The sequence below is a fragment of the Copadichromis virginalis genome, linkage group LG13 (assembly GCF_057382275.1).
Source record: "Copadichromis virginalis isolate Kocher_CV1m ecotype Utaka linkage group LG13, C_Virginalis_male_GT1.1, whole genome shotgun sequence".
Taxonomy (NCBI): Eukaryota; Metazoa; Chordata; class Actinopteri; order Cichliformes; family Cichlidae; genus Copadichromis; species Copadichromis virginalis.
Genome location: NC_140630.1, coordinates 7,612,457 through 7,637,381, shown reverse-complemented (window position 1 = coordinate 7,637,381; position 24,925 = coordinate 7,612,457). Strand labels below are relative to the sequence as shown.

Genomic DNA, 24,925 nt, shown 5'->3' with positions numbered 1-24,925 from the left:
TGATTTTCCATTGAGTGAGTGCTAGTACATGAAACCATCTCTTTATTTGTACAGAAAATGAATATTAACACTATGTACCTGACACTCCATTCATATTAAAATTAATGCATCTTAAGACCATGGAGGGGAATTATTTTTAACTCGTAAGAAAAGACATTTCAGGGGAAGCAGACAGCTTTTACTATTTATTTTAAACACGTGTCTCTTATTCCTGCAGGGTGAGAATTAAACATTGGGTGATATGTATGTAAAACTGGGAATTTCTGAGAGGCATGTGGGAGAGTATGAGTCTGAAACTTTGAAATGTTTAAGCCTATTAGAGTAAACAACAACCTGCCTGAGACAAATCAGACTTATTGTTTTTTTAACATGTAAATTCTGACTTAAGTCTGCTGCAGCAAAGCAAGTGTATCAGCATAAACTGTGAAAGATGAGGCTGAACACGACAACTAGAAGCAACATGGCTGGTAAGAGAAGACATCATGAAAGGAGACGGTAATAAAATGGTAGTACGTGCGCATGTGTTAGTGTGAGGGGATGGACTTTGACAAGAGGATTATCAACACACAGCTAATCTCGTTATTCCACTCTGATCTACATCAACCCATCACAAAAAAAAAAACCAAATACACTTTCTCAACAACCATCTTCTCCTTACATACTTATAAAGTGAATCCACACATATAAACACGCATGATCACCATGGAATGTGATGGAGACACACATGATAAGATGTTTCAGGTATACAGAAGTCAACATACTCTCAAAAGCAGCCACACAGGCGTGTATTGGCAACATATTAGATATGAGTGAGAATGACTACCCTCACTGGGGCACTAGTGTCCTTTATCACTAAATTAAACAACAATGACAAAGCAATTAAAGTAATTCACTGGTTTGTGTGTGTGTGTGTTTGTGAATCAATGCTAAAGTTTTGATGACTGGAGTGCAAATGTAGTTGGCCACATGGGAAAATCCACACGCATCAAACATGTTTCATCTTTCTAACGAGTCATTTTAGCCAATAGTGAGTTAGCTGAAGAAGATTTGATGAGCTATAACAGCTGGAGCAACATGAAATGAAAGTAAATAGAAATGCTCTCCTGGTTTCATTCAGCAATGCATTGTCATAGTATAATGTGAAATTAATGAAATGTACAGTGGTGCATTCTTTCCTTGTAGTACTCAAAGGCTGCATAAAATATAACTAAGAGCTGCCCTTAGCTTACTTTAAGAATCCTGCTGGTGCTAAAGGTAAACTGCAGCAGTAAGGTTGGGATCCCTGCTCTAGCATTGCACCTTCATTTGCCAGAGCATCTGTGGCAACAGTCTGGAATCTAGATCCCAGTTATGAGGAATACAGGTTAGTTTTAAATGTTTGATTCTTGTGTTGACCCAACATTATTTCTGCTTCCTTGTGTTTTTTGGATTCTGTTTCTCCTCTCATTTGGAGTTTTTCTTGGACTTGCTACCAGCAATAAAGCTCACTTTTTGTTTGCAACCTCTATCTCCTGTGTACTGCATTTTGGGTCTCCTACAAGAGTAGTATGTGAAACTAAATATAGCATTTTAAAGGAAATGCTAGAAACAAGAAAACCTACCTGGAGAAAGAGGTAGAAAACCCTGGTTTGGCTGCAGGGAAAGGACCAAGAAAGCAAAAAATGAGATGTCGTCTGCCTTTTCTGTAGTTTACAATGAAAGTGCTTACGTTTTACTAAACTATATCACTTTTTTATACTGTTTTTCATATTAGATCATACCAGGAGAGGTTCATAAGAAGCACGGGTGCAAAAATGTTTACTTAAGTAAATTTCTCAGTGGCACCAGACAGGGAAATGTTTGCTTAAGTAAATTCTGGTGCATTGAAACAGCTGCTGCAGCTCCTGTGCAGAGTGTTTCAGAATGTGAACGGTTGCAGGGAAACATTTGATCACATAGTTAAAATGTTACACTTTTAAGGGTTTAATATTTAAAGCCAATCATCTCACAAAGGATAATAGTAAAAACAACAAAGAAATTTTAAAATATATAATTGATTTGTTTCTATTGGCATATTCATGCTTCAGTTAGTTTAATGTTTTAAAAAGAACAACTAATGATTCTTTATTCAACTCAAAAGCCAACATGTCCACATCTTTTAACTCCAGTTTATAATCTTGACTGTCCTCGCTGAGTAATCGTCATAATAAATAAAGTAATATGTGTAAAATGTGTAAAAGTGCTTCCTTACCTCTAAAGGCAATGAAGAAAAACTAGCTTTAGAGTTAAGAGATTGCTAATCAGTGAAGACCTCATAAGTTTAAGTCTATACATCTTTGTTTGTAACAAGAAAGGGTACATTTCTGCACGGACTTAGAAAGCTTTTCCGCATTTTCTCCCTGAAAATCATTGCCTGCAAATAGTTTTTGTTTCTTTCCATGAGTGTGAAATGTGAGTAGAGAGGCAGAGTTTCCAGCAGAGCTGTAATGGCAGCGAGTCTTGGCAGAGTGGTGGTAAATTGCAGGGAATGTAGGGGGTTGTGTCACGTCATATTTTGCAAAGTCAGCCACTCAGTCTCAGTGAAATTACTTTTTCAAGGGTGGGATGATTCTGTCATGTTAAAACGTAAGATTCACAGATTTCTCTCTCTCTCTCTCGCTCTGTGTGTGTGTGTGTGTGTGTGTGTGTGTGTGTGTGTGTGTGTGTGTGTGTGTGGCTCACACCCATATACAAACCCACAGGCACTTAGCTCAGTGTTTGACTGCCTGAGGTCTCCAAATCACTTAAACCACCCCTATGCTTTGACACCTGAGAAGACATGCTGATCCAGTTTATGTGAATGAGATTAAAGAATTACTGGGTCGCAGCATCAGAAACTACACATTGCATTGATTCAGTTCAGTACTTGCATAGACACACACACAAACCAGCTCATACACACCAGATGCAATTAACATAAGTGAAAAAACAACCTCTTTCACAGAAAGTCCACATTGTGCATCATGACTAACTCTGAAAATCAAGCTGTGTAATCATCAGCCTCCAGACGTATTGGCTAATCTGATATCACAGCACATGTGCAGATGCACATTCACATCCTTGAATACAAAACTTACATTGTCAACTTCTTCCATGATGGGACAATGATTCCCACGATTTGGCAATAATCTTCATTTTTACCTCCCTCCCATCACCGCCCTCATATTAACTAATTGTACTATCCTTTGATTTAATCTATCAAAGAGAATGTTGAACTGTTACATGGGAAGACTTTTGGGGGGGAACAAATCCATAAACGTATAAATCGATCAAGAATATTATCAAAAGAAAATGCATCGCCTGTTCCAGGCCATCACATGAAATCCACAGCTGAAAATAATAATTCTAAGTACATTTGGACGGTACAGCTCCACCCACTCAAATTCCTCAGTGGTTTGAATTTGAGTACACACTGACCCAGCATGATCAAGAAACATAATGATAACCAGTGCAACCAGCTGTGTGACTTTCTTTCTCATAATAAGAACCAAATGTTTCTCTCTCCAAAACTGAAAAAGCAGTTAAACTAGACTCTCTCGCCATTTGTTTCATCCTTTTTCTTCTTCTTTCAGTTTTTTTCCTAACCGCAGTTTGAGAAAATCCACGATAAACTTGCTTTGACAAGCTGGCCCCAAATCCCTTAAAGCCCTGCCACTGCAAGATACTTTGGAATCCCAATGCTGCCCCCTTCTGGACAAACGTTTTCAATACAATTTGTAGCTCGGGGTAAACCTGCTTTAGTGATAAATCTTGTCCATGTTTCAAAAATATATCTGTATGCAGTCCCTTCCTGTATGCAAATATTAAGCTTGTGTGGGAGGACAAATGCATGTTTTTTAGTTTTCTGTGCACTTTTATGAACGTAGAATTTGATTAATATCATTTTGGTTTCTAATATTCCTCTGTCATGCTTTTGACTTGAGTTAATTTGTGATTCAAAACTGACTGTAGGTGTGGATATAAGACTGTGTTACCCTGTGATGGACTAGTGACCAGTCAAGGCTGTACCTCTGCCCTTCAACCCCAAACTCATTGCCACAGATTGAACCTGAAACCCTTTGCCCCCTCTAATGGCCTCGGGCATTGTCTCCTTGAAGTGGAAGGCCAAAATAAGAGTTCGGACACAGCATGAGAACATTTTAAAGGTAACAGAAAAGTCAGAGATGTGTGGACTCGGCTGTAATCTTCCTCCCTGCAGGAGAGTAGAATCAAGGGCAATCAGGGAAAATTCTGCTCGTCTGGTGTCACCAGTTTTGACAATAAACCCATTACTATCTCTGCACCATAAAACATTCTCGCTGTCCACTACTGTTGTGACTCTATTTTAGCTTAAAATCAGTTGATTCACATTAGAAATCATGCATTGTTTACCCTTTTTCCCTCATAAGCTCCAAATCTAGAGCTTGCAGTTGGGCAGCATGATAATAATGTGAATTGCTCTTGTAAAGATGTGCTATTTCATATTATTCAGATGTTTGTAGTTATATTGCTATATGTTATATTCGTTGTATTTTGTGTTGCCCTCTTGGCCAGGTTTCTTTTTAATCTCTGTGAGACTTTTACCTGGACAAATAAAGGATCAATTTTCATAACTTTTATTCACACTATGGTTTTGCATACATTAAATTTTTTCCTTAGAAATGTTCAACAATAAAAAAAAAAACATGAGAATATTTATAAGGACCTAACTACAAATGACACTGTAGGTCTGCTGACAATTTCTCAGCATTGTTCTCCATCATCTGTTCAATTTCCAACCAAAACGAATTCACATTACTTCAGTCTTTTACTTGTATGGTGTTTTAGGTCTATTTTTAGAGGTTAATAATTAATCAAAACCCTAATATAGCATAAAGAAAATCCACAAAAAACTGCAGACTTGACTACATGTCTTCAATAAGATGTACCGTTTTGTTTTTCCATGTATTTATCTCTGTCTGGTGCCTGGCTGATGACCTCCAAGTGTGCAGCATTTGGTCGTTGCAGGTCATTAGTCATGATGCCACAGCTCCTGGAAGTTCAAGGGTCAAAGCCCGACCTCACAGGAAACCTGGAAGACAGACTCGCTCTGCCCGTCTGTCATGCACTCACAACCTGTTCAACTCAAGGGCAATCAGAGGTGATCAGACATTACCATTGAGCTTGTATTAGACCCAAAGGTAGAAACAGACACCCGATAACTTGGCAGCATGTTCCGTCTTTTTAAACTTCTCTTTCAGATTTTGTTTTGGCAACATATGAGGGATTAATCCAATAAAACCCGATGCTAAAACATACAGGGGTACCTAATGAAAGAGCCACTATATGGTTTTGTGTTATAATTTCAAACAATATTAAACAAACTTCCGAACACGTATTATTTGGGGGAGAAATGTATTGTGGCAAGTGTATTCCATCATGTAGGCACTTTCTATTCACACAAGTAAAACATGGAAAAAATAAGGAATAAATCACATCTTCATGATTATGTTCATGCATTTTGTACAGAATAAGAAGTAACCTCTCTCTGGATTTTCTCTCTCTGTTTCACATTTCTTGCAAGCTTTGGGAGTGCCCTGGAGGAAAAACACAGTGAGCCATTTGACCTCGGACGTAGGTCAAGTGGAGTTCTGTTTTTTGAAATGCAGTCATGTCACGAGGCTGAGAAATCCACACCTCGGTTTTCAGCGAGGCGGTGTGCGTTTAGAAACGCACTCATGCACTCTAACACATGTAGACACTACTTCCGTGAAAAAGAGTGTAAAACATGAAAAACCCAAGTGTGTGCAGACATTCTGCTGAGGTGAACTTGATCCTGACAACAAATCTGAAAGATTTGGAAGTCTGATCAGCATTTAATCCTAATCTTTGACGTTCATTTCAGACTGATTTAAGGTTGTATATCAGCTTTGATATTTTTTGTATTCACTTTTTATAAAGCTAGATTCTCAAGGTCTTCCACTAACTGTGATGATCACAGTTACTAGCATATGTGGCATTTGTTCTTATAATATTCTGAAAAATACATTTAACTCAGGACATTTTCTTTTACATATTCTTAATACACTTACAAATTATGCTTACTTTAGGACATTCATAATTCTTAAACTTCTGGAGATGATGTATGAACAGGAAGCCACAAGTGAAGGAAAAATAGGAAAAAGGACACGTATGCATTTTTTTTGTTTTAGGCATTTCAGCTTCTTAGGGCTACAATCTGGGGAATGAGAGAAGGAAAGAATGTACGAGAAGAGGTGATATGTTATTTTCAGTCCTTCAGGAGCTCTTGTCTTCAAAGTAGGTCTGTTCAATGCGTCTGCAGAAGGACAGAAGATTGCTGTAGCTCTTGACCCTCTCTGCCAGCTCAGTGCTGGTGAGTCTAGTAGTCAGTATAGTGAAGAGATGGCCAAACACCAATGCATCCAGCTCTGTAGGCCTATAACACACACGCCACACACACACTCCGTTAATGACTGGCACTCCTTCAGCTTTAAATATAATCAGAAATGAGGTGTTACAGACACTGGCTTCACTTGTAATACTTTGTTCTAACACAAATCAAACATTGCCAGGGAGTACAGAACAAAGCCTTTCAGTTGATTACGAGATCAATACAATTTTAAACCACAAGGTGGTGCTCCAGGAAAACTGCTTGCAATAATTAGAAACATTTCCTTTTTGGTGTGAATGCCTATAACAGGGGTTGGAGAAAGGATTCTGGAGAACTCAGATCTAGATTTATTATTTAGTCGCTATAAACAAGACAAAAGAGAAAGCGATAACCAGAAACATACAGATATAAAAAATTAAAAAAAATACATACTGTTTATTAAAAAAGTATGACTGTGTTCCCAGCCTCTGAGAGAGAGCCTGGCAGCATTGACTCACATCTTCATAAACCTGAAATACATGAGGACATACAGACTTTTAAAACAAGTTTGTTTACTTTATTTTTTATAGACAGACTGGGTTCTTTTTCCTACTTACACAAATAAGAGACAAACACAAATAAGTTAAACTTAAGGGCCTTCAAACAGTCTAAAAGATCAATTCTGTAAAATTTTGAAGAATTCCACCTTTAAAATAAAAAGATAGGAAATTATTTTTCTGATTGCAGAAAGGGAATTGTAGAGCTGGCAAAACATCAACTTTTCACTTCCAGGTTGTTGCTAACCTGCTCCAACGTTTTCCCTCCCCAGCCAATGGCGTTCATCTTCCTGCGCACCTCCCACTGCTTCTGGTAGGCGAGGATTTTATTGAGAGGCCATGAGTATGGACTGCTGTATCTGGGACGAGAAATCTACAAAAACAGATACAGCTGATTAGGAGGCTATCAAGACTTTAACAAGTTTTGTTTTTAAACCTGGTGTACACACCTCAGTGGCTGTAGAATCATCACACCACTGAATGTACAACTGTAGAGAGATGAGGACATGTGTGAGAGGATACTTCTCAGACACATTCATAAAAACTGTACATGTGCTGAAGTTCTAGTATCAGTATGTTATGGTTTTTATGTTTTTCATACCTCAGCAGTAAGCAGCATATTGTTGACCAGCTCCATGTACGCTTTCATTTCAGCTCTCTGAACGTCATCTAAGCCATCGCTCAAAGAATGACCCTAAGTACCCAAAAGAAGACAACAGCAGAAAGAAATATGAAAACCTGCTCCTCCACTGGGAAAAACTAGAAGCAAATTTGCCAAAAGAAACAAACAGCTTTCATCTGTACAACACTTGCCTTAGCTTTAGTAAATTGCACAATCGGCCCCAGTTCTGACACCACCTGGTTGCCCACGTGGATAAAGGGAATTTTACCTGTGGACACAAACATAAAAAGGCTGGGCATTAAAATCATCACATTTAATTCAACACAAAAAGCTAACCTGCAACAAAGTAACTTCCAGATGCACCTACACGAATCCTGGAAGCAAACTTAGCATTTCATTTCGAATAAAATCCTTCCAGCTTACAGTGTATAGTTGTGTAATGTTTTAATGAGCAGAATGAGTGCTGAGATTCACACAGTGTTGAGATCAGACACCCAGAATTTGTCTCTGAAGCTACATGTATACTAACCAGAAGGTGACATGTATTCAGCATTTGCTCTGCAGAACACCTGAACTGGCAGACCACACATCCTCAGGTACGCCTGCACATCAGAAACGGGACAGAATTAAGCAGCTGAGGAATAAAAGCACTAGGAGGACACTAGCTTGTAATTCCATGAGGTTGGGTTTGCATCTCCTCCGAGTCTCAAATAGTTCACCTATGGGATGAATGTGTTAACTAAACATACTGTGAAAGTAAATGAAAAATATTACTTGTGGTATACTTTGATATGCTTTAAAAAAAAAAAAAAAAAAACAGTTAACTTTATTTTGCAGCACTGCAGATTTCCTTCTGCAGTAAGGTCAAATCCAAAGTCAGAGTAGAGGTCAAAAGGTCAAATACAGATAATATCAACAACTGCATTTCATACTTGATGCATTTAAAAAAATATATATGTATATATTTTCAGCAGTATAACAACCTAAGATCAGTATCTTATTAGCTGGCAGTCAATTAATAAGATACCAAATAAGTTGACATTAAATCGTTGGCAGAAGCCAATGTTCATCTGTTATCTTATATCAGTTTTGTGCTGGTTAAATGTTCAAAATTGCGCAATTAAGAACTGAAAGCTTTTATACGAGTTCAGTTTTAATTCATTAAATAATGAAAATAGTATTAAATATTTGAATTAAAACCACTAAAACTTACAGAAGCTTTCCTTGTTTCTTGAGCACAACAGACTGAGTTATTAACAAATAAACATTATATTTAAACAAGGTGTTTAAATTGTGTACATGCATGTTTGCTTTACCTGAACAGCGAGAGATGAGGCACAGTCTGACAGGAGAATCTGATCCTCTGCAAAAACAACAAAATATATAAATAGCTATATTGCTATTGACATTATGTATTGTGCCTCCATTTCACTAACTCACCCTTCAGTGGCTGGTACAAGGTTGCATTTTCAGGCCACGGCTCAGCAGCTGTCAACGTCACAAACAGACATGCAGGCAAACACACACAATTATACGGTGATAATGTGACTCATTAATCTATAATGTTGCTTGTGGGATCAGCTGTCAACATTCTTTTACTAATTGTTCTTCGTCTACTTTTGACTCTCCCTTTAACAGTCATCCCGGTGGATCATCTGCCTTCATCTCACAACAACTCTCCCCATGTCCTCCTTTTGCTATATCCATGACCATTCGTGTGGTCTTCCTTTTTTTCCTCCTGCCTTCCAGCTCCATGTTCACTACCCCTCCTCTGCAAATATCTAAACCATCTCAGCCTCACCTCTCTAACTTTGTCAAACTCCTTAACCTGATCTGTCCCTCTGATATACTTAGTTCTAATCTTGTCCATCCTGCTCACTCCCAAAGAAAACCTTAGCACCACTGACCTTTGTTAGTGTACCGTCTACAGACCATACATCACAGCAGGTCTCACTACCATCTTGCAGACCTTCCCTTTCACTCTGGCTCACTTTGTCACAAATCACCCGTGACACTCATCTCCATCCACATCACCCTGACTGCACCCTCTTCTTCACCTCTACTCATATAAAGTTAATCAATAAAAGATTATAAAGAATACAGACACGAGGTGCACGGTGCTCACTCAACGACCTATGCTGTAACACCGCCGTGCTTGCAGTACAGCCTCCAGCCACCGGGGGGAATCTCTGAGCATGTCTCTGTTAAAATTGATTTGAGCAGTTTTTGTAACGATACGGGGATGTCAGTAACTTTAGCCCTCTTGAGCCGTTTCCGCTTGAATTCGCCGTCCCCCTGCTGATTTATGATTTTAACAGTAAACAGAAATATGGCGCTATTTACATTAGAGTCCTGTGTTACACCTGCCAAGCAATCCACGACATGCAGAATGACAGAGTGCCTTGGGGCTTTTCCAGGCCAGTCAGCCTTTTTTTAAGAAACCAAGAAAAGGCGAACAAAGGCAGCTATAGTAACAGCTAAAGGTCCATATATGTAAGTAACTACATTTGTAAAGAGCTTATGTTACTGTGAACCTTAGCTCTTGCTAGCTAGCTGGCTAATGTTATTCATAATCAATAGAAAAACGGGGTGAAGTCAACATATTACCTGCCATCTGCGACATGAACGCCTCTGCCGCAAGAGACATGGTGCTGCTGTTGTACTCTTATTGTTAAATAATGATTAGAATAATGAGCGATCTGAGCAACAGCACTGCTTGCAAGTTTAAGGGCAAGTACTTGTTCTGCAGTCACTGACCGGTCCGCCTGCGATTGATGTCCGTAAGAGAAACGGTTGCATTAATCTTTAGTTCCACTTTATGGACGCGCATAGAGGCTACTGTAGCAGTGTTGTTGTATTTAACTAGAAATAATTGGGGCTTTTGATGCATGGAAAAATACATATTATTAAAGTAGCATTTTTAATTTGGGTTTAAGGGAAAGAACTAACCGCACAAAAAGTGTATAGGAAACTGACTAAAACAGACACATCATGTGAGAGAGACATGGACTCAGAGAAGCATTATTTGAAATCTGTGTGATAATTTTGTTACAGCAAACATAGGATTAAAAGGATAATGTCCAGGGCAGAAAACATACATTTGGAGGGTAAAGTCAGCAAAACCTAAATATGAATGGATTTTATCATATTTGACTGGTGGTGTGGGGTGGCTGTGGCTCAGGAGATAGAGGGCAGTGGTTCAATCCCACACTTCTCTAGTTTGCATGTTTAAGTATCCTTGGGTAAGACACCAAACTCAGGTTTGGTGTGAATTTTAGGTTAATAGCGTTTGTAATATTCGTGCATTCATCCACACTCCATGGCTGCTATTACCTAGCAGCAAGTACAATATCCTTCTTTAACAAGCGTAAATTTTTAGCAGAACTGCATTTATGTGTGTTTATACCTTTATATCTGCAAAGTTAATATACTTGTTATTTTGCCCACTATTTTATTGTTGCTGTCTTATTATATTTGCTATTTTGTTGTATTGTTATTATTTAATTCAGAGGAGTTTCTTTAAGAGTTGCCTCCTTCCCACCAAGTTTATGAACGCAGAAATTAACATCTTCTCACATATATACTCACTTCAATTGAAATGCAGTATACAAGGCACAAACAGGGGTTGTGCAATTCTAATGAGCTTGAAAATCCATATTTGATATGACCACCTTTATTCTTCAACACAGTGTGAACTCTCTTAGACTCTATTAGTTTTAGACTTTCTTGTAATTTCTTTATTCAGGAATATTTCTCCAGCCTTCTTGAATGACACTCAAAATTCCATTTTGCATGTTGGCTCCTTTTTCTGTCAAGATGATCTCACATTGCTCTAATAATGTCGAGGTCTGGGCTCTGGGGAGGCCAGTCCATGACTGATAGTGTTTCATTATGTGTTTTTTTTCTAGCTAGACATGTGTTTACTGCATTGACAGTTTGTTTGGGATCATTGTCAAAAAATTAAGCTGCTGGCAATCAATTGCTTTCCAGAAGGTTTTGGGTGGTGGATCAAAAATGTACTGTACTTTTCTGCAGTTATAATTCCATCTATCAAGATCCCCCAACATTACTGGTTGAAATGCAGCCCCCAAAAATGACACAGCTAGCGGAAGCATCTCACTGTTGTACCTGTCTCTTTATGATCTCTGTTTATACTGGGGGTGAACCTAAATTTTCACATTTGGATTCATCACTCCATAAGACATAAGATAAGAAAGTCAGTGATTACTGATTTTCAGTCCAGTTCTTCAATAGTTTGACATACATCAGCCTTTTCTTCCCAGTTTCCTTCCATTGAGATCATTTCTGCAAACAGATAAATCAACTGAAAGGTCAGATGCATCTTTTGCATCCTGTGTCAGTTGATTTTCAGATACTTTTCAATTACACACTGCTCAGCATGCTGAGACATCCCATGTTTTTGTCTAATATGTGTTTGGGAATTGCATTGTTGTTGCAAAAAGACTAAATGCCTAAAAATGCTATTTTAAAATGAGTTCTTTGATACACACCTTTCGTCCCTTGTGAGATGACTTTTTACTCTTAAATGAATAATATGTCGGTGTTAAGTGATGTAGAAACAACAAAAAGAAAAAAACATTTCTCTAAAAATAGTCAGGTACAAGGAAAACGACTGAAAAGGCAGATGATGTCCAAATAAAAGATAAAAACTTTATCTTTAAAAACTTACAAGAAAGTCACAGCGACTGTACTTTATCTATTTAAACATTTCTCTTTTAAATTTTGTTTATTAATCCAGACTATTTGCAGAAAAATGCTGCTGCATTCGACCATATCTAAACAAGCCAGTGGCACACCCATGTTTCTGTGTTTTTCTGTAGCTATGTTATTGTCCACACCCTAACAAGAAATGCTTCACTGTTTCATTCTCGTGACATTTCTCACCCTGTCCTGTTTTAAGCTCTACAATCGAACACGTGACTGTATTTAAAGTGACCTGCCATGCTCTTAATCTTGTGAGAAGTATCCAACATTCATTCCCGTCTTAAAAGTCTTACTTGTAGGTAGATGTAGTCGTACATTTTTACGGTTGTGTGTTCACAGTGCAAACACAAGTGGACAAAGTAACTGAGACACATTATGATGCATGGATAGATGTAACAACCCAAAATTGTAACCTTTGCAAAGATGTGTATGTTTCTGGTTCATATACCTTATTATTACTAAGGCTAATTTAGCAGTGATTACGGTACATTGTATTATACACATTTCTGTTAATCCAAAGGGCTAATGATAAATATATCCATGTATTTCTAATGTAAATATTTCCATGTTTTCTTAAATGAAAAAATATTATTTATCTTAACCTGAAAAAAAAAATCTCTTCCAGACTGTAATACTTAATGCTACCAGTCGGGGGCATTCCTGTTTCATCACAGACTAGAGAAAGATAGGTAGGTGTACACGCACAAACACAAACACATGCATATCTACAAAGTATGCTGTTCAGTATTATTGCATTCTGTTTGCATTCTGTTTCTGTCCATTTAAATGTACATAAAATACATGAATGTGTGTGAACTTGTGGTGTGAAATTTTAGGAATAATTGCATCTCGTTTGTAATCACGCGTGTGTCTTAGTGGGATCAGGTTTTGAATTCCAGATGTTTGACGTGTTTTTGTGGTATTATTCCCCTGAGTAACATCTCAAACTGCAGACATGCAGAACTTCAGAAGCTTTTCTGTTTTTAGTGAAGATCTGAACTTTGTTTGTCATGATTGTGGCAGCTCTGTGGTTGATCTTCAGCGTGTGATAGATAATCCAGGTTGCTCCGTGTCAGCCCCTTTGTGCCTATCCTGCACATGTAACCGAGTCTCCAACGGAAGCCACCAATTATTGGCACTCAGCGCTCATTTCTCTTACATATCAACACACAAATACACACAGCCATGATTTCACTACTTCAAGGGATTTTACTTTGATTTACGTTCCTTTCCCGTAAACTTACTATACACATAGGCCTAACCGCTAATCTTGATCCTGGCACAAACGATTTCACTTAAGTTGATATTCATACAAAAATATGAATATCAACTTAAGTGATATTAAGTTGATATTAAGTTTATATATGAAATTCGCGATTTGGACAAACAAATCTATGAGAAGCCCGAATTATTGTATCTGGGATTTATAAACTTCTAAACAAAGATATCATCATAGACAATACTTAAGTCTCTTAACATAATAATTTACATCCCAAAAAAATTTAAACAGTAAAAGACACAGAATACCCACAAATTTAAATATTTTAACGCCAAATTTTCTCCTTAGTTTCGGCTCCGTTTAATAACTCCTCGAAAATCAGAAAACTGTAAAGATCAACCTAAATCCACCCGTGGGACAGCGTGCATGCATTTTAAAAGCTTGTCAACGGAGCCATGACGCACTAGACATTAGTCTTGGCTTATCTATACCATGAGTCCCCGTTAAGTTGTGACTGCGACAAAGACCGTGCTGCTTAAAGATGACACCGTATTTTATTTATTTATTTTATATATTTATTTATTTTATTTTCTTAAGCCGAAAATGGATATCACGATTTCGCCTTTAACTCACTGTTTCTAATCACACGTCACTTCCGTTGATTCTCTCCCGACCTCATCTTCCCCTATCGCCAAAAAAAAAAAAAAAAATCATCGGTCCTTCGCTTATCTTCCAACACAGAAAAATATTCACACCTTTAATGTTTGAAGTTTTTTATTATTATTATTTTCTCATCTATTTTTATCAAAACATTTCCACATATAAAATTATTACAGGAATACACTTTTTTTTCAAAAGTAACGAAAAAATAACGGAGAAGATGCTTGCTATAAAGAACGAATAAAATATGCTTCTAATTATTACAAATTAAACATAAGTACTGGCGTAGACTATGATAGATATCGATAGCATATTAAACTGGAATCAAAGAGAGAACATACCTATTTATATGCAACATCATGGTATTTCACAGAGGGCTAATTTAATCCTCTCGGTGCGAAATCAAACAAGTTTTTTCAGAAAAAAAAAGATCTCTTTGTAAAACCCTGTAACCCTGAGAAAAGAAGTTGGATTTACAGTCAGGTGTGTGCGTTAAAAAATTGTACCTTCATTTTGGCTCTTTTTTAAAAACAAAATTATAAATGTGGGAAATAAAATCCAAGAAAAAAATATGGCTAATTTCCTTCCAAATATGAATTATTTTTGGATGCTTCTCTGTACAAAATCAAAAGCTAAAACATAATTTGTGCAGTCACTCAACACGCAATTTGGTGTTTCTGCTCTTCTACCTACCCTTTAAGCGCCAGTTTATGTAACATTTTGGTAACGTGCATATTCATAAATTAGGATTTTTCTGCTTTTAGGTAGCTGTTATATAACCCTGTATTATGTTTACCCTGTGGAGAAAAGAAAACCCTGATTCATCCTGTTCCACGCAGTCACGAGTATTTTGGCACCGCGACAAACGAGCACTGTTTTTGCGTCTTCATCGGATGTCTAAATATGAAGCAATTCCCTGTCTGCACCAGAGAGATGTCAGGGCCTCCGTGAACTTAAAATATATTCATTCATTCATTAATTATGAGATTCAATATGGATGAAACCTCAAAAAAGGAAAAAAATTAAAATGCTCCAAAGGTGAAGTTAAAAACAAGGGAAAAAATACATAATGGAATTTATAAACGTGTGTTCGTCAAAGCCGTAACTTTAAAGCAGGTGAGAATTGTTTGAGGACTGCAGTCACCCTGGATAAATTAAGCAACATCAGCTTTGGAGAATGAAGGTGCTACCATGGCTGCTTCGACTGCCACACTCTGCGCTCCTGTGTGTTTAGACAGTTATAACCGTCTTCATGCTGTCGCTGCTGCTGCTGTTGCTGTTGTTGTTGTTGTTGTCGGTCGCTTTCTTGTTTTTGCTCTTTCCTTTGGTGTTGGGCAATTTGTTGTCTTTCTTCCAGCGCATGCGCCGGTTCTGGAACCACACCTTCACCTGCCGTTCGGACAGACAGAGCGCGTGGGCCACCTCGACGCGGCGGCGGCGCGTGAGATAGCGGCTGAAGTGAAACTCCTTCTCGAGCTCCAGGACCTGCTGTCGCGTGTAGGCCGTCCGCAACCTCTTTGGCTCCGGGCCCACGTGATTTGGATTAACTGTAAAAACAAAGAACAGAGGTTTAAAGACCGCTTTAAATTTATTTTATTTATCTTACAGCTTTTATTTTGTTTTGTGTTCCGTAATGCTGAGGATGGGCCTGGGTGAAGCCCCATATTAAGAATATATTTAAAATAAAAATGAGTTGATCTTTTAAAATTCTCATTCCAGATATAATCACGTAGCCTTTCCTGTCGTAATCTTCATTCGTAGTGGTCTGGGAAGATGCCCAAAAAACGATTTTGACTTTTATCTTTAAAGGTTTGTTCCGCCGCAAGCGTTACACATCAGATACACACAATAAGCTTGCTTGCCCCCCCCCCCCCCCCCCCACACACACACACACATACACACAAACAAGCTGTAGCAGGGCAGGGTCATAAAACTTTATAGGGGTTGTAATTCTCGCTGACTCTCACTAAGATCGTAAATAACTCGACAACAAAAAGCGATGCTCACAAATGGACAAAACACTATACAAAGAAAGAAAGAAAGAAAGAAAGAAAGAAAGAAAGAAAGAAAGAAAGAAAGAAAGAAAGAAAGAAAGAAAAATAAAAAACATTAACATGAGAAATACACCAATGTTATGGAGAAATGAAATGGGGAGTGAAGATCGACTGATTAAAACGTTCAGGCTACCCTACCATGAGCGATGTGCACTTTCTTCATCCACGGGTAGACAACAATGGGCGGCTTGTCTTTGCCCTGGCAGGCCGTTTTCCTCTGCACCTGAGCGGGCTTTGCGCAGGTCATCCAGGCCTGGCACTGCAGGTCACCCACGGGAAACCTCTCCTTCACGGGCCCGTCCGTCTCTCTGTAGACCGGGTAGGTTGCATCTTGATGCTGCGAGGGGTCCTCTCCATCTTGCCGGCGATGCCCCTGCAAAGAGTGTTGATAACCGGTTTGTTGTTGTGTATAGGGAGGCGGAGGGGGCTGCATGGACATATAGCCCCCTCCAAAACTGCCACTGTCCTCGGGGTTGTTGTAATACCCCCCTTGTTCATTAAAATTACTGTAATCTTCTTCACATGGCGGGAACTGCGGCTCAGCATATTTACAGCTCACCACGTAGGACTCCATGATTGATTTATAGTGAGGCTGGTAGGAGAATACTAATTTTTCTTTCTCTCCCCTCTCTCTGTCTCTTTTCCCCCCTCTGGCATGAAGCCATCCTGCGGCTGTCAAATAGACGGACGGCCGCTCGGGCCACGTGACCCTGCGGCCAGCCAATGAGAGGCGACACTTTTGGTTGTTTATGTCAGACGTAATGGGATAATTTGGAGGAAAAAAATGTTCATTATAGAACTAATGAAGATTTGCTGGCCGGGTAAGTTGCTACGGTTAGGTGTTTGTGGACACTGAAAAATAATCCTGACAGTTTAAAGTGTTAATATGAGTAATTCAAATCTATCTATCTATCTATCTATCTATCTATCTATCTATCTATCTATCTATCTATCTATCTATCTATCTATCTATCTATCTATCTATCTATCTATCACCCTCTGCCACACAGCCCCTATTGAAGACGCGCTGACTGTAGATTTATGACTTTTAGCTGACTGACTTTTACCCCCACAGATGGCCGAAACTGAAAAATTAATCTGGCCCATATTGAGGGACGGCGGGGCCATATTTGGCCTTGTGGCCAGTCAAAGGACGGACAACAAAACGTGGCCGGTCAGAAAGGCCTCAAATAAAAGAATGGGATAAAAGGTTCCCAGACAGTGACTAGTAGTTGGCTTTGTTCGGCCGAGGTCAGGCCGAGGTGTCCCGCTCACCAGCACGGCTTTTAAAGGAGGGGGAGAAAAATGCATTGCTTTAAAAAAAATGATGCTAAATCAAGCCGAACGAGACAAAAATGCGACGGCTTAAAAAATGAAGCTTAATGCAAAATTAGTGGAAAAAAGGGTGAAAGAGATAAGTGGGAATATGCTAAATGTGTGCCCTCACACGAAGAAAGAGAGACATAATGAGCGTCATTGCGCAAGGAATTTTGCTCTTTTGCTAAAGTGATCCCTTTAAAAATGGTAAATCGCAAATGTCAAGGTCTTGATAGATCATCTTTACACCCAGCAATCGACCATTAATCCGTATGAAATCCTTCAAGATTTCACGAGGATTTCTTTGGCTGCAGCTGCTCTCCGAGGATTTGGCAAGACTGATGCGCAGCTAAAACCCCAGTTTTACTACATGAACTACTTTTACCCCTTCCTATAATACTCCTGTAAAAAGCATTAAAGAGTTCCTATGGAGGATGTAATGCGTTTGAAGTCTTTGCCATGGCTGACAAAATACAACTGGACTCATGCATCTTTGGGCTTAATGGCTCTGATCTAATGAGTCATTTAGACAAAGCAGCCCTTAAAGAGTGACTGATAAGCAACCAAATAGGTAATAGAGTGTCAGAATTTTTTTTTCTGTGTCATGGTCTAGTGCCATTTAAATAGGCAGCTCTTCCATTGTTGTTACAATGGATATTTTTCAGCCGAAGCGTTTGTAGCTTCAGTTTCTATCAGACAGTTTTTGTTCCAGCTGAGATAAAGGGAAGGTGTGAACAGATTTTCACTGAAGAGTTACAGATTTACTACATTTGTGAATGGTCTGCAGAGGTGGTGTACTCAGGGCAGCAAACAGAGTTGCATTTTTTTCATAAGCCAGGGCTTTATCAGCTCTACACCCCAGAACAAGATACTGTGCTGTGGTTCTTGTTGAGATGCTGCACTTAATATTGATTTTATGATTTGTCACTGAGCAAACCTTTACGCTACCATGCAGGAAATTAGATCCAGCGGCATGATCACAATTCATGCCGTGAAACTCAGTATGAGCAAACCATCCTGCCCGATTTGCCAATCCATTTGTATGCAGCAAAGCACAGCATCACTTCACGGACACTTTTCTGTGCTTGACACCGCACAAATGTCAAACAATCCTTCTAATCTATGAAAGTGTGGAACTGTAGGGCTGAAGAAGGACACGTTCCTTTAGCAAAGCTAGAGCACAGTAAAGAGTCATCCCTTTTTCCTCCCCTGTCGTGGATTTTGATGGATGGTTAGTCATCGCCCATAGACTCCCCAAGAACCCAATCTGTGACTGAGGCAGCTCCACACACATTCGGTTCTACAGGGTATATATAGGCGAAGGTTCACTTCATGGCTGGCTGCTGATGACTTCTTTTTGTTGTTGACAGAGATTTACACTCCTGTGCCCTCATTCTGACTTTTTTCATAGAGGCCATTGTGTTGACTAATGCTCTGCGTAAGAGTAATTACAATGCCCAAAATCACTATTCAGCCAGTCCCTTCTTTGTAAAGATGTGCGTGTACCTGTTGTTAAGTGTCATTGTATAATTTATTGAAACCATTAATGGTGCTTCAGCATGTACCTTCTGACATCAATAATTCGTTATAAGGCATAACACATTAATTCTGATACATGTGTGCAATTACTGTAAACTGGTGAGGCCATCATCCAGAAGACTAGCAAGCTCAACAAGAACATCCTGAGACTTCAGACTTCTCCTCGGGTTAAATAATCATAATGCTCTCCACATAGGCATGAATCGATTCCCTGGATCCAGAAGGTTATCTGGAACTGGATTAGTTTATGATATTTTCTTGAAAACTGCAAGGCAGTGTCTTCTAATTATTCGTATATCATTTTAATGTGTACATTTTAAAGATATGCTGCAAAATGTTTCATTTTGTCCTACCTAATATTGGTAAATGTCCTTGAAGTTAATTACTTCTAAATTGGCTCTACAGTTTAACATAAAACCATAAATTCTAGGCAGGTCAGCAATAATTCGCACAAGGTGAATTTCAGGTTTATGAAATTGGTCTTGCTGCATGAAAAATAGCTCACCTTCCACTGGAAAGAGGGCAAACAGTTGCCCATAAGATAACTGCAGCAGAGTATAGTTAATGTGAAACTGAGATGGTCACCTTGTCCTAGCCACATTCTCATTTGTTAATTATTATACAAAGTGTCGGAGTTACTCTGATATCAATTTTATCGTTTGAACACAATTCATTGAAGTTCTGCAAGTGTGACTGTGAGTCTGACCCCGCTTTCTCTTCCATGTCTTTACTGAGGCATACTATTTTGGCTTTCTGAGGTAAAAGCTAGCTTATCAGAAAGACTTTGTTACAGTAGAGAAGTTTGTTACTGATGACCTCACTTTGTTAAACAAGTATGCCACATTTCTTTACGTTAAACATTAGAAATCAAGGAGGAGGCGATCTGTGCTGTTGCCCACCAGCAGTTAAAAGTTGCATGTCTTTCATAATTTAGCCGGCCAAGCTTTGATTGTAGTGTAACTGCCAAATTGCAGTTGGTCTCCTGCCAAGTTTGCTGGTAAACAAACTACCAGCTGCAGTGAAACTAATCCACATTAAAATAGTGGCTGGGGGTAATTTCCAAACTTGGCCTCGACCTCAGATTTATTGGACTGAACTGAAAATTGCAGAGAACTTGGCCCTGAAACTGAATCTAAATTTCTCATTAGTTCCTGCTGAAATACATTTATGGTGGTCCACAGCGCCTCTAAATGTTTACAGCTGAACATCTGCCGTCAGCTGCCAGTGAAGGCACCACAGTTTATACCCAACTGTATTTGAATTCAAGTTGTGCACTTGCAATTGACAGCATTAGTCATCATGTTGACTCTTTTTGCTTGTATATAAAATTTTGGGTAAGATGTATGTGTTACATATGTATTGATTTGTCTCACGTGTCAATGCTCATGCTCCACTGAGGGCAACATTATCCACGCCTTTTTTTTTCCATTCCCACACACTTCACCTCTTTATACAGTAATGTATCATTATGAATATTGCTGACGTCTGCATTGTTTTTCGAGTTGTATTGCAAATTTGGTCAAGATGCCACATAGAGTTTCTGTTTCCATTTCTTCCCCTAGGCGATTTTCTGTGCTCTGGCAGACGCTCATTCCTTGTGTTTACATGTTCTAAATTCCCATGGCTGGTTGAATGAGTGCTTGATGACAACTCCGGTCAGAACCATTTGTTGCGAAAGCAAAAAGCTCGCGTTGCATGGAGTGAGAAGAACAGCAAAACTTTATGTAGAGCATGATTGGTTTCACGTTAAACAGTGGGAAAGCTAAACAAAAATAAAAGAGCGAAGCAAACACTGATCCATAACAATTCTGATTGATTTTGGGTGAAAAATGAAACTGCAGAGTTTAGGGCACCTTTCTGCTGATGTGGAAAATACAAATGGTCAAAAAAAGAGAGTTCATTCACGTTGAACTATTAATCCTGAGTTTTTTGTTTTGTTTTTTGACTTTCATTTTTCACAATTATTCTTGCCCTCGGACACTGGCGTCATTAGCTTACACCTTTGAATGGTGTTCCCTAGCTCTGAACTTTGGTGGATTTCTTTTACAGACAACAACAACGGAGCGATGCTTCGGTTTCTCAAAGAGCATTCTTCTTTAAGAATGTAGCCTAGCTGCCGTCAGGTCGCCAGAGGGTCAATCAGAATCGTTGACCGCTGGTTCACCGTTTCATTAGTCCCCGCGCTGGACAGGCCAACGCAGGGGCTCGAGGTGGGGACCACGCAGAGTTCACGCGGCCTGCGGGAGTCGCGAGCCTATTGTTCCGTGGGTTTCTCCCTCCCTCTCTCCCTCTCTTTCTCTCTCTCTCGCTCGCTCGTTGGATAGTCTCCTCCGATATTAGGGGTTAAAGTGGGAGGATGCGTGCGTGACCGTTATTTGAATATGATCCACTGATCTAAAAGGGATTCTCTACCACATGTATGACTTATTGCTACTTTGGCAGCGGTTTAATCAACCTTCTCGTATCGTTTTTCCATTGTAGGTTGATTATTGATTAACGCTGTAAATCTGGTAGTATAATTAGACGTCTTTAATGTCCCTCTTCACTCCGGTTGTAGATTTAATTCAGTCCAAGATGATCGTCTTGGATACTCTCGCTGCAGACTTGGTGTTCATGTGATACTCCGACTACGTAATTTTTCACCAGGCTGTCTTTGCAGATCTGAATCCAACACTCGGGTCTGCAGATGATATAACCACAAGCAGCAGTAACATAAGCACTTATCCGTATAAACAGCCTATTGCCTTTTAGAAGATCGCATAAATAAATTTTCCTCTCATCCCGAGTTTGACATGAAGCCATTCAGTTGTGGCTTTTCTTTCTGGGGTCGTTTCACTTTTTCATCTTAGACAGGCTGACCGCGGGCTCACCCCTCCACCCCCGGCCCTGTGCCGGGTCAAAGCCGAGCTGAGAGCTGCTTTAACCCGGTTTAGACATTAACTGCGAACTCCAGCCCCGCATGGGAACCCAGGCACCGTCTCGAACTGACCAGTGCGATCGAGCAAAACCCGGAAAATCTGGCTGTAAATTAGTAAAACTAACTGTAAAATTAAATGCTGAGGGCAGTTTAAATGAGCAAGCACTTATGGCAAGACTGCAAAAATATTTTTGGAATTAATGTATTATCTATAACGCCGGAAACGATCCTTTTACATTTAACAAGATACACTTTATTAACTGTGAGACTAAAATGATTTACTTTGAAATTGTTTCAAATATGGTCATTTTTCACTAAGAGGGAATAAATCAACTTTCAGTACAAAAACAACAATATTGACCTCATAATTCTAATTAAAAAAATTTATAAGCTTCTTTTTTAATTGATTTTTTAAGTTTGTTTTTTCCACAAACGCATGCGTAAAACTACAATTATATCAAACTACATCAAAATAAGACACCCCTAGTTTTAAATCCTCAAAAATCACACGGGTTGTGAACATAGCTCCCATAAATATCTGTGAACTGCACCAGTTCGAAATGGTTGCCGGTATGTAAACAATTAAATTCTTTAATTTTACGGAAAAAATAAAATGACATATTAAAAAATATATACAGTTAAGCCAAAATAAGAATAAGTAACACACACACACACACACACACACACTGCTTTTGTTTCCAACAATCCGTCTTTAGAAGACTGAACTCACTTTTAAGTTAAAATGTGAAAAAAGATGCCTCAATTGCAAAATTTGTTGTTGCAGCTTAGTGAGGCTCCCCTCTCCGCAGTCGTAACCATTATTTAGTTATTTAAAAGATTAATGTCCCTGCTGCCATGTATTTTTTAAATTGTCATGCCTCTCTTGAACGGAGTGCCCAGCTGTGAGTATAATCAAAATTTTCCCCTTGCCATAAACCACTGGTTTATAGTTCTCTTCTGGCTTCTGTTTATAGCCTATAGGGAGCGGGGCTTGGCGTTAGAGAGATAGCTGTAAAATTTAACATCTCAACAAAGACGCCATAACTCCTGTTATCTGATTGCGTTTACATATCCATACAAACATGAGCCGAGCAACGACAATAGTAAAATCATTTTGAATGCGCCAAACAGAAGTGTAGTTCCCAAGCAAGCGACTGGTTAGTTTTGCATTATTGCACTTCTCCAGCCTGATTAAATTATTCCACAGGATATTCATATTAATATTATTATGATTTGTTTTATTATTGATAATAATAATAATCTAAATGGGAGGTTATATTTTCGAAATGTACACAAGCAAGATAATCCTCAACATATGGAATAAAGCCGCCTCAGAAAGGATGCAGGCTACCGTTTTCCGATTTAGGAACACACACATATGCCACATGGAAATCGTAAACCCACACACCCACACACACACACACGAGCACGGATATAGAGTTTCATGTTAAGGACTTCCTACAGAGCACGTTAAAAATTCTGACTACTGTTATCTTTCTTCCAGAATCAGAGGAACAGTTTTTCGGCATCAATCATCTGTCCGCAATGAGCTGAATGCAGACAGCAACATTAAACCTGTGATCCTAAACAGTCCCCCACTGAAAGAGGGTTTTTTCTCCTTGAAAGAGGTGTAAGTGGATAATTTTGTTTTTGAAGAAAATCATATATATTGAGTACTGGAGTATATACCGGCAGTTTCAATATTAGATCTGAGACAATATAAAGCAAACAAATATTTCTTCAGATTTCTTTCTACTAAAACACGCCTTAAATCGAACTAAATGGGACAGTCAACATTTTTCTCACAAATTCGATGTAAGTTTACTTTCAGTCCAAACGTATTTATTGCTTCAGTTAATTCGATTATATATTGGACTACAGGTGGCTCTCTGAACCGCTCTCTCACTCTACCAAGGGCCCTCGGGGGTCTCCCGACCACCGCTTTCATTCGGAGATCACTTCCCCCACCCATGTTCTTCCTGCCCCCCTTGCCCCATAGTCATAACTTCATATCTGCGCCAAATATGAAAAACGAAACACACTTACTTGCTCTGTCCTGCTCTCGCGTTAAAACGCGATCGTTCGTTAGTGTAGTGTAAAATCCCGTTAGAGCGGATCGAAGCTGAGCGTGGAGACCGTCTCGGTTGTTTCTCTCAGCAATACAAAGCGCATTCTGTTGATTTCGGACAAATATCGGCTACCAATCCCATCTGGCCGCCTGTCGGCTATTCTCTCTGAGTTATATTTTGGGGCTTGTCAAAGCTCCGGCAATAAAACACACTTTATTACCGTCACGTGCTCAGCTTTTTTTTCTTGCAACTCCCACAAGGGTTCATAAATTATTAGGCCCTGCACCAGAACCACTTTATTCGATAATGGCGCCAAAGGAAAAAAAGGGGAGCTTTAATCTCTGGGGGTTGTGCTGTTGGAGATTTAAAAATTAACCGTTTTGTGGTCTTTTTTAAATATAAATATATATATATGCGTTTTCCTTCTCACTTAAATGTTCTTTGAATACGGGTTTCTCAATTTATTGAAGCTTCAAATCCTTTTTATCTTTCATTTCTAAAATATATTGATTTTTCCCCCATTTTCAATCTAACGCCTTTTTTTACCATTAAAATTTTCTTTTAACAGATACATTTTCGTGCATAAAATACTTTGTGTGCGTAAAATGGGGAGTCTGCATGCTGTCACTCCCATGAGACTCATGTGGTTTGCACTGCAGTGCTTTCCTCTAAAACAAGCAGAGACTGAACGCCTTTTGCATTTTCCGGATGTGTCTGGAATGCTGTTTGGAGCATTTGTTTCCTGCTTTGATTTCCGTAAATGGGGAGCAATAAAGCCATAAAAGTTGCTCTGTGAAAACAGACTGGACACCGGTATGCTTGCTTTAGCAGCTTTGCGGCTGCTGGGCACAAACAAGACATTTAACCAAATGTTACACA

The 24,925-nt window shown here is 39.0% G+C and overlaps 2 protein-coding genes and 1 long non-coding RNA gene across 4 annotated transcripts; 1 reads left to right on the top strand and 2 right to left on the bottom strand.

Annotated features, from left to right (window-relative positions):
* Positions 1 to 4,597: 4,597 nt before the first annotated feature.
* On the bottom strand, positions 4,598 to 10,317 carry mtx2 (metaxin 2). Its single transcript, XM_085477079.1, has 10 exons — positions 10,154 to 10,317; positions 8,987 to 9,034; positions 8,863 to 8,909; positions 8,076 to 8,148; positions 7,738 to 7,814; positions 7,526 to 7,618; positions 7,374 to 7,412; positions 7,172 to 7,297; positions 6,821 to 6,897; positions 4,598 to 6,433 (listed from the first exon to the last, which is right to left on the bottom strand). The coding sequence occupies exons 1-10, from the start codon at positions 10,191 to 10,193 to the stop codon at positions 6,274 to 6,276; spliced, it is 780 nt and encodes a 259-aa protein (XP_085333205.1). The 5' UTR covers positions 10,194 to 10,317; the 3' UTR covers positions 4,598 to 6,273.
* Positions 9,775 to 18,193, top strand: LOC146695164 (uncharacterized). Of its 2 annotated transcripts, XR_014923537.1 has the most exons (4): positions 9,775 to 10,039; positions 12,897 to 12,960; positions 16,866 to 17,025; positions 17,280 to 18,193. It is a non-coding gene; the product is annotated as an uncharacterized LOC146695164 (long non-coding RNA). The 2 variants fall into 2 exon arrangements; XR_014923538.1 differs by lacking the exons at positions 16,866 to 17,025; positions 17,280 to 18,193 and adding an exon at positions 15,508 to 15,983.
* LOC146695165 (homeobox protein Hox-D4b-like) lies at positions 14,314 to 16,927 on the bottom strand. The gene is made up of 2 exons (XM_085477080.1): positions 16,343 to 16,927; positions 14,314 to 15,697 (listed from the first exon to the last, which is right to left on the bottom strand). The coding sequence occupies exons 1-2, from the start codon at positions 16,776 to 16,778 to the stop codon at positions 15,381 to 15,383; spliced, it is 753 nt and encodes a 250-aa protein (XP_085333206.1). The 5' UTR covers positions 16,779 to 16,927; the 3' UTR covers positions 14,314 to 15,380.
* Positions 18,194 to 24,925: the final 6,732 nt, after the last annotated feature.

Bases quoted from the DNA above. Each gene is read 5' to 3' on its own strand.
- LOC146695165 (XM_085477080.1), bottom strand. From the start codon at position 16,778: ATGGAGTCCTACGTGGTGAGCTGTAAATATGCTGAGCCGCAGTTCCCG. The intron at 15,698-16,342 runs GTAGGGTAGCCT...TTGTTTTTACAG, and splicing joins GAAAGTGCACATCGCTCATG to TTAATCCAAATCACGTGGGC.
- mtx2 (XM_085477079.1), bottom strand. From the start codon at position 10,193: ATGTCTCTTGCGGCAGAGGCGTTCATGTCGCAGATGGCAG. The intron at 8,910-8,986 runs GTGAGTTAGTGA...TTGTTTTTGCAG, and splicing joins CTTGTACCAGCCACTGAAGG to AGGATCAGATTCTCCTGTCA. The intron at 6,898-7,171 runs GTTAGCAACAAC...CATGTATTTCAG, and splicing joins GAGGGAAAACGTTGGAGCAG to GTTTATGAAGATGTGAGTCA.